Source organism: Sinocyclocheilus anshuiensis, unplaced genomic scaffold, assembly GCF_001515605.1.
Source record: "Sinocyclocheilus anshuiensis isolate Anshui unplaced genomic scaffold, SAMN03320099.WGS_v1.1 scaffold101, whole genome shotgun sequence".
Taxonomy (NCBI): Eukaryota; Metazoa; Chordata; class Actinopteri; order Cypriniformes; family Cyprinidae; genus Sinocyclocheilus; species Sinocyclocheilus anshuiensis.
This window is the reverse complement of record NW_015540892.1, coordinates 392176-400467: the sequence shown is the minus strand read 5'-3', so window position 1 is coordinate 400467 and position 8292 is coordinate 392176. Positions and strand designations below refer to the sequence as shown.

General features: G+C 38.1%; 1 protein-coding gene across 2 annotated transcripts in view; it reads left to right on the top strand.

The window, feature by feature from the left end:
* Window positions 1–8292, top strand: part of LOC107688815 (striated muscle preferentially expressed protein kinase-like) — a 42641-nt gene that overhangs the window by 32066 nt on the left and 2283 nt on the right. Inside the window, exons 15-32 of one of the 2 annotated variants that reach the window (XM_016486593.1) lie at window positions 598–710; window positions 811–979; window positions 1146–1251; window positions 1357–1554; window positions 1632–1689; window positions 1813–1890; window positions 1985–2157; window positions 2244–2270; window positions 2639–2791; window positions 2889–2931; window positions 3131–3199; window positions 3309–5622; window positions 5830–5934; window positions 6542–6658; window positions 6744–6911; window positions 7060–7182; window positions 7317–7481; window positions 7648–8179. In XM_016486593.1, coding sequence (XP_016342079.1) covers window positions 598–710; window positions 811–979; window positions 1146–1251; window positions 1357–1554; window positions 1632–1689; window positions 1813–1890; window positions 1985–2157; window positions 2244–2270; window positions 2639–2791; window positions 2889–2931; window positions 3131–3199; window positions 3309–5622; window positions 5830–5934; window positions 6542–6658; window positions 6744–6911; window positions 7060–7182; window positions 7317–7481; window positions 7648–8179 — 4711 coding nt within the window. The remainder of the gene's footprint in view (window positions 1–597; window positions 711–810; window positions 980–1145; window positions 1252–1356; window positions 1555–1631; window positions 1690–1812; window positions 1891–1984; window positions 2158–2243; window positions 2271–2638; window positions 2792–2888; window positions 2932–3130; window positions 3200–3308; window positions 5623–5829; window positions 5935–6541; window positions 6659–6743; window positions 6912–7059; window positions 7183–7316; window positions 7482–7647; window positions 8180–8292) is intronic. The other variant, XM_016486592.1, reaches the window with a different exon arrangement.

Below are 8292 nucleotides of genomic sequence, written 5' to 3'. Positions count from 1 at the left end.
ATTATCATTTACTCATCAAACTCCAAATTGTTATGATTTTCTTTCTTCTTTGGAACACAAAAGATATTTACAGTAAATAATCTGTTATTGTCCATACAATTAAAATACAACATCCAAAAAGGACATAAAAGTAGCATAAAAGTAATCCAAATAACCCCAGTAGTTTAATCTGAAGTGATATAACCACTTAGTATACCAAGCAATAATCAAAACATTGATCAACAATATTAATGTATAATCCAATATCACAGTTCCAATAATAGAACATTTTGTGTGATGTCATTAGATTGTGGGATATAAAGCCGTTCCTTGCTCCTCAGTCCGCTCAGCAGTGCACCCGTGACAAAGGTAGGGTTAAAGCAATATAATAAACTCATTGGAGTAATGAAACATCAAAAACATCAGTAACATCAAAACTCATATGTTCTTGTGTGTCATGTGACTTAAAACTCATGACATAACACAATAACCAATTAAATAAAATCAAAGACAGAATTTATTTTTTTCTTTATACTTGAGTATTAATTGTCTGCATTGATCCTGCTTCAAGTGTTCCATTTTAAAATGTTCTATTGGGTTTTTTCCTATACATTTCAGTGCCCCCTTCATTTGAGACCATCATGGAGGACTTGGATGTGTGTGTGGGGGAAACATCTCGTTTTGCTGTGGTTGTAGATGGGAAACCTGACCCTGATATCCTTTGGTACAAGGTCAGTTTGCACTTTTGATTGTCATGCCAACTGAAATTTCACTGAACAGTTTTTATTCTGTCCTTAGTGATTCCACTCATTTGTGCAATTTGACTTGCAGGATAATGTCCTTCTGGCAGAGAGCAGTCATTTTATCTTTGTGTATGATGACAGAGAGTGCTCGCTTGTGGTTCTCAATGCTCAGCCAGAGGATGAAGGGGTCTACACTTGCACTGCAAAGAACCAGACTGGGTCAGTGTCCTGTAAGGCTGAGCTTACTGTTCATACTGGTGAGTAATACAGATTAGTTTGAATATGGCTTAGCCGGAAGCAGATGTAGAGAATAATTCACCCAGAAGAATCTAGTTATGTATGTTTAAAGTTAATAGGGTAATGTTATTTACATGTCTATGGATAGCAAAGTAAATGTGTGTGGGTGTACTTACAATTTCACAGCCAAAAATGTGGAGGAGGAGGAAGAGCAAATGGAAGATGAAGGCACAATTTTACGGAGGATACGTAGACTGACTGATTACTACGACATACACAAAGAAATTGGCAGGTCAGACACACTTCCACAAGGATAGTCCTGTGAATACTTTCATTATTATTAAGAGTATGCTGTGTATATTTGGATCTGACAAGTCTGTAATGTTCCTGCTCACAGAGGGGCTTTTTCATACATCAAGCGAGTGACACAGACAAATGGGCAAATATTTGCAGCAAAATTCATTTCGTTATGGGCAAAGAGAAAAGCTTGTGCTCTGAGAGAGATGACCCTCCTGTCAGAGTTAGACCATGAGAAGATCATCCACTTCTATGATGCATTTGAAAAGAGACGTGTAGTGGTCATTATTACTGAACTGTATCCTTTCCCTCTGATTAATTATCTCTGTTAAAAAAGATGTTTGCTTGTGTTATTATCTTTAAATGATTATAAAGGTGCCACGAAGAGCTTTTGGAAAGAATAACAAAAAGAACAACCATCTTAGAATCTGAGGTTGGTGTTTTAACTGTGTATTCTGTAACTATTGTTTGCTGCTGCATGATGTTAAAACAAAATCAGTGAATTACTGACAGATTAATATAATCCACAGAATTAATGTTCATGTTCTGTTAGCAGGTTCGGTCTATCATACGGCAGCTACTTGAGGGTATCGACTATCTTCACCAGAATGACATAATTCACCTTGATATAAAGGTCAACAGATAAAATTGTACCATTTACTAAATGCTTTGCTAATCATTGCAAATTAGTCAGGGTCGAGTAACTATACAGTATGTGTGTCTTTCAGCCTGAAAACATCCTCATGGCAGACCAAAAAAGTGATCACATTCGTATTTGTGATTTTGGCAATGCTTTGAAAGTCAAACCAAATGAAGAATTGTACTGCAAATACGGCACACCAGAATTTATTGCTCCTGAGATTATAAACCAGTCACCCATCTCTAAATCTACAGATATTTGGTAAAAGACCATCGCTATACCTACCTTTTTGACAGATGGTTAAATTTCATTCTCTATATTTTCTAAAACTATCTTTCTCTCCACAGGCCAGTGGGTGTCATCACTTACTTATGGTATGTATATTTGTAGGTTACACTTTATTTTGATAGTCCAATTTATACATTCTACCAACTATATGTTTTCAATTACATGTCCATTAACTCTCATTAAAGTATTAGACTGTTTGGTTAGGGTTAGTAGACCTGCAAAGTTAGAAGACTTAATCACTTAATGTCAGTATAGGAGACAGTCTACAATTACCCTAATGACTGGTAGTTGACAAAGTAACTGTAATTGCAAAGTTACTTATAGTTAGTAGAATGTCTAAAGTGGACTATCAAAATAAAGTGTTACCAATTTGTACTCACCACTGTTGGAGTTTTGCATTTAATGCTAGGTGTGAAATTATGTACCATGTCTTTTTCATTCATATAATTTACAGCCTAACAGGAGTTTCTCCATTTGCTGGGGAAAATGATCGTGACACGTTGCTGAACATCAGGAACTATAATGTTGCCTTTGAGGAGAGCATGTTCAAAGACCTTTGCAGAGAAGCAAAAGGATTCATCATAAAGCTCCTTGTAGCAAGCAAACTGTAAGTGTTTATTGCACCACAATCTCTGAGGTAAATATGTCAGACTGTTGTAATTGTTTTATGCAGTCTTAAATTTGTTCAAACATTCGTACTTCAGGAGACCTGATGCCACAGAATGTCTTCTTCATCCTTGGTTCAAGGTAAGATGGAATATCAAACAGGCTGCAGTACTGATTAATGCAATTTAAAAAAATCTTCAGGCACCCTTTAATTAATCACTTTAACACCTGGTAACATCAACACCTACCTTCTAAAGAGGTTCTGGTCATGTGTACAGAGATGTTGTTGGCTTGAAATGTATTTTTAGAACACAATAATCTAATTGACATTTCTCGTTAGTCTCTGGTAAAGGGAAAGAGTATCAACACAACATTACATAAGCAAGCGTTAGCCCGACGGAAATGGCAGGTAAGCGATTAAAAACCTATATATTAAAAAAAAAAATGCATTAATTATAAATTAATTATAAAAGAAATGACCATGTTAATTTCTTAACTGTTTTTTATGTCTGTTTCAGTGTTCACTCATTAGATACAAATCTAAAATGGTGATGAGATCCATATCAGAGTTGCTGGATGACTCTTCAAGCCATGTGTCCCTTGCTGTACCCAGAAACCTTAAAGATGGTTCACCACCTCCATCGTCGTCCTCCGATTCAGATGAGGACATCGATGAACTTCCTTTCATCCCTATGCCTCACACAATGATGTTCTCTGGATCAAGGATGTCACTGACTGAGATCCATGAGGATGATGTTGATGTCGTTAGAGGATCCAATGAGTCCTACCAAAAAAACATTAATTGGCTGGAGGACATCACAAAATGTCAGACAACTGATGGACAGAGGGATGTAGACCACCTGGAGATTGCAGAAAGGACTGTGAACTTGAAAGAATCCTTCCAAAGGGGTTCCAGTGTAGAAGCTGAACAGGTAGCAGGCAAATCCAGAAGAGCACTAATGCGAAGAGGGAGTTCTGCTGATAGTGCGCTTCTTCTACAGATCACACCTGAAGATGGTAATATGAACGATACTACAGAGGAAGGCCAAAAGCACATGAAAAAGGCGGTTTCCATGGAGCTGCCAGACAGGAGCAATAGCCCAAAGACAGGGAGGCTGAGCAAGGAAGATTATGCTCTAAAACTGGATCTTATGCGGCAGAGGTTGCTAAGACGAGGCACTGTTGACAAGAACATGAGTGGTCTTCGTGGCCCCCTGCTTGAGACACTGGGTGTTGATAATGAGAGGCGAACTGCTTCTTTGGATCGTAACTTTAGACGTGCCAAGTTGAGTGATTCAGAAGTTCCTCGGGCATTCTCCTCTGACTGCCCTGAGCATACTTGTCCAAATACTGCATTAAGGAAGAGGTCTTCTTTAAGGGACGGAAACTCTGAGTCAATTTCATTACATAGAAGATCTGGAGCCCCACTAGAGATTCCCTCCATTTTTTCTGGGGACCATAACTTGTTGGAAGCCACATCTCCTCTCTCAGAACAAACAAAGGATGGTACAAAGCCTGTGTTTCCAAGAGAAATTTCTTCCAAACCACCAACTCCAGACATAGAAAATAAATCTAAGGAAGAGGCTATTGGTGCCATCCAAATTATGAATACATCTCAGCCTGCATCTATATTAGATGAAAGTGATAAGAAGGTAGAGAAGATGGAAGAGCACATGTTCTCTGAAGACTGTGTGACAGGAAAGATAAATAAAAGTACTGAATCTTCTCTTGATATACTTCCACATGACATATCCTCAAATTATTCCAGTAAATTGCAGGTAAATGGCAAAAAGGCATCATCTGTCGCTGTGTTACCCATCCCTATCTTGAAAATCTCAGAGCCGGATATTCAACCTACCACTGGACATCCAGTTGTTTATGCTTCTGCTTCCTCTGCATATCACCCAACTCTTAGAACTGATATTAAAGATATTGATTCAGAGGAAATGTTTGAGGCAAGGTTTAAGAAGAGGGAATCATCTTTGACACATGGCCTAAAACGATTGACAAGGACCAAGTCTGAAGAAAACTCACCTGTTCTCCCATGGAAATCAAATGAAGAGGTTTATCGACCTCGCCCTGTAGGTGCCCCATTGGAGTTTGGACCTAGAGGATTAAAGGAAAAATCCAAGTCTGTCCAAGACCTCAGGGAGGTGGAGAAAGAACCCGGCCTAGGACTTATTGGAAGATTCTCTATGCGTGCAAAGAAACTGCAATCAAAAAAAGGGAAAGAGGAGACCTCAGATTCTGTAGCTAACAGACGGCGTGTTACCTGGGCAATGGGACGTAGCAAGTCTCTAGACAAAAAAGAAGTTGAGATGGGAAGCTCTGATAACACTATGGATACAGAGAAAGCAAATATTGAAAAAAATAGTAAGAAGGTTGCTGAATCACCTGTCCTTGCAGTGCGACGTAAATTTGAATCTAATGTTTCAGGAATATTTGATAGAGTGCATAGTAAGTCAAAAGACATTAAACATAGGGAAACTAAACCCCACAGTGATAAAGAAACTCTAAAAGAAGAGAAGCAAGACATAAAGAAAATCAGTGATTCGCCAGTTCTGGCACTGAGAAAAAAGTTTGAGTCAAAAGTATCTGGATTTTCATTAAGAAAACAAAGTCAGTCTGAAAAGAGCGAGGGAGAGAAGGAGGTTAAAAATGAAGAACAGAAAACACCTTTGTTCTCTCGTCATCGCCGCTCTCAATCTGATGGGCTCATTCACAAGAGTGTGAATAATCCTGAGAACCAAGTTCCCTCACAAACTGCTTCTACATCATCCAAAGAGACACTGATCTCCTCATCTAGTTCACACTCTATACAATCCTCTCAGAGTATGTATTATTTAGTTTTTTTGCAATACATTTTTTTTTAGTGATAGAAAACTATTCCAACACTTATTGCCAAGCATGTAAGTTGTTGCTAAGTATACTGTACTATACTGTAACTAGTGTACTGCAAGTTAAACCTTGGAACCTAATGTATGCAAATGATGAAGACATTCATTACAAAACTACATTAAAGTGATTCATTGTTGACAGCTCCTGAAACTGACATCAGGTCTAGGTGGGACAGATGGGGTTTGTCCAGAGGCAAGAGAGACAGGACACCATCAAAATCAAATGCACCTGAAATTCCGAAGGAAGGTAAAACAAAAATTTCATTAAAATAATTCTACTTCTGATATGTCAAGTGTCATTTTGAACAAGTCAAGTCAAGTTTATTTGTACAGCGCTTTTCACGATACAAATGATTTTCAAAAGACAAGTTGCTATCTAATATAACACCCAGATTTTTGACTGTAGAGGAAGTAACCGTACATCCGTCTAGTTGCAAATTGTAATCCACGAGATTCTGTGTACTGTCTTTTGGTCCAATAAGTAATATCTCTGTCTTATCCGAATTTAATAGGAGAAAATTATTGGTCATCCAATCTTTTACATTTTTAACACATTCTGTTAGCTTAGATAATTTAGAAGTTTCATCTGGTCTTGTTGAGATATATAGTTGAGTATCATCGGCATAACAGTGGAAACTAATCCCGTATTTTCTAATAATATTACCAAGGGGCAACATGTATATCGAAAATAGCAGAGGACCTAGGACAGATACTTGTGGCACTCCATATTTTACTGGTGATAATTGAGATGACTCCCCATTTAAATGAACAAGGTGGTAGCGATCGGACAACTGCCACAGTTTTGATCAGCAACTCCAATTAACACTTTATCCTTTTTTATCCTTTTATTTCAGATTTTCCTCCAGTTTTCCATATTACACTAAAGGACCATGTTCTTCTTGAAGGAAATCCAGTGACTCTTAGTTGTCTTCCAGCTGGCAGTCCTGAGCCAAAAATATTATGGATAAAAGGTATTTTTTCATTTATTTATTTTCTTTTCTTTTAATTATGAAAACAGTAGTGTTCCAACAATGAACCTTTCTCCTGTGCTCATAGATAAGAAAACTTTGGAGATTAATGACAGAATGAGCTTAGTGGCCTACCCAGATGGAAGGCAAATTTTGATGATCATGAAGACCTCTAAGAAGGATGCAGGAATATATGAATGTGTCGCCTCTAATAACCTGGCCTCTGCTACTACTTCCTGTATACTGTCCATAGCCTGTAAGCATTAGAAGGTTGCTTATTATTCAGTATAGCATTAATGCCAAGCAGATGTTTGGGTGTTCTTACATTTTGTTCATTACTGTATATGCTAAACTTGCTAAAGTTATTTTCTAATCCATATTTTGTGTTTATATCACATTTTAAGGTGTTCCAAAACGACCAGGAAGCCCAGAGATTCCACAGATATATAATAACACTGCTCTGGTGCGATGGAAACCATCAGACTCCAAAGTTCCTTGCACGTACACACTTGAGAGAAAATGTGATGGTAGGGCATACTGTACATCTGGCATATATTTATTTATCATGTACTTCTGTGTTAAATATTATTGTCTTTTTAAAAGTGTTCTCCTTGCCATTCATTGTGTGCAGTTATTTAAAATTTCACATTTTGATCTGTAGGTGTTGATAAGTGGGTGACTGAAGCTACAGGCGTGACTGATTGTTTCTACAATTCCTCTGTACTTACGACTGGGTCCACCATCCAATTCCGTGTGGCATGTGTAAACAAAGCTGGCCAAGGGCCATACAGTAATGTATCAAAGGGAGTGAGAATTAACGCTGAAGGTACTATGCATGTAGTTCAGTTGTACAGCATTAAAACTGATCATTGTTCATTGTTCTAGTAATATTAGCTTTTTGTTACAAGATTTAATTAACTGGATATGTGAATTCATAATTATTTTCTGGATTAAGGAAATACATTTCTGTGTACATTACTTCTGTTCTGCAGTGCCACCGCTCTATCAGCCTGCTGAAATGAACACACACCCCTTGTCTCCTTTTTCTGTTGCTGCTGTGACTACATCTGCTTCTACATTAGCAGAACCAAGTGTTAGTCAGTCCATTAGTCATATTCCTGCACAGTCTGGTGATGTCACAAATACTTCCTCTGAGGTGCCCGTTTCTCACTCAAAGACGTCAGTCCCTCCTCTTGTTCACCCCAAGCCAACAAGCACTATCAACATGGTTCTCCCTGTTACCCAAACCCAGACTGTATCTGCAAGGTCATACACAGCTCCACCCTCAATAGGCAGATCAATTTCCCCTGTCCCTTCGTATGTTCCAGCCACTTGTTCAGTTGCTCCCACCCCTATCTCTCCTCCTGTGATCTTGGTCAGCGGTATCAGTCCAATAGGAGAAGGAGCAAGCTCACCCACACCAGAGACACCTATGGAAAGAGTGGTATCCTCCACCAATACTGAGACCACTTTGAGGCAAGGAGTTCCTCAGAAACCATACAGCTTTTTAGACGAGAAAGCCAGGTGAGAAAATAAAATGAATTCCTATATTTGTTATTCCTTTATTTTTGTATGAATTTTATTTAATAATTCTCCATCTAATTATACAGTTCACAAATCAATTATGCAAGCATTTT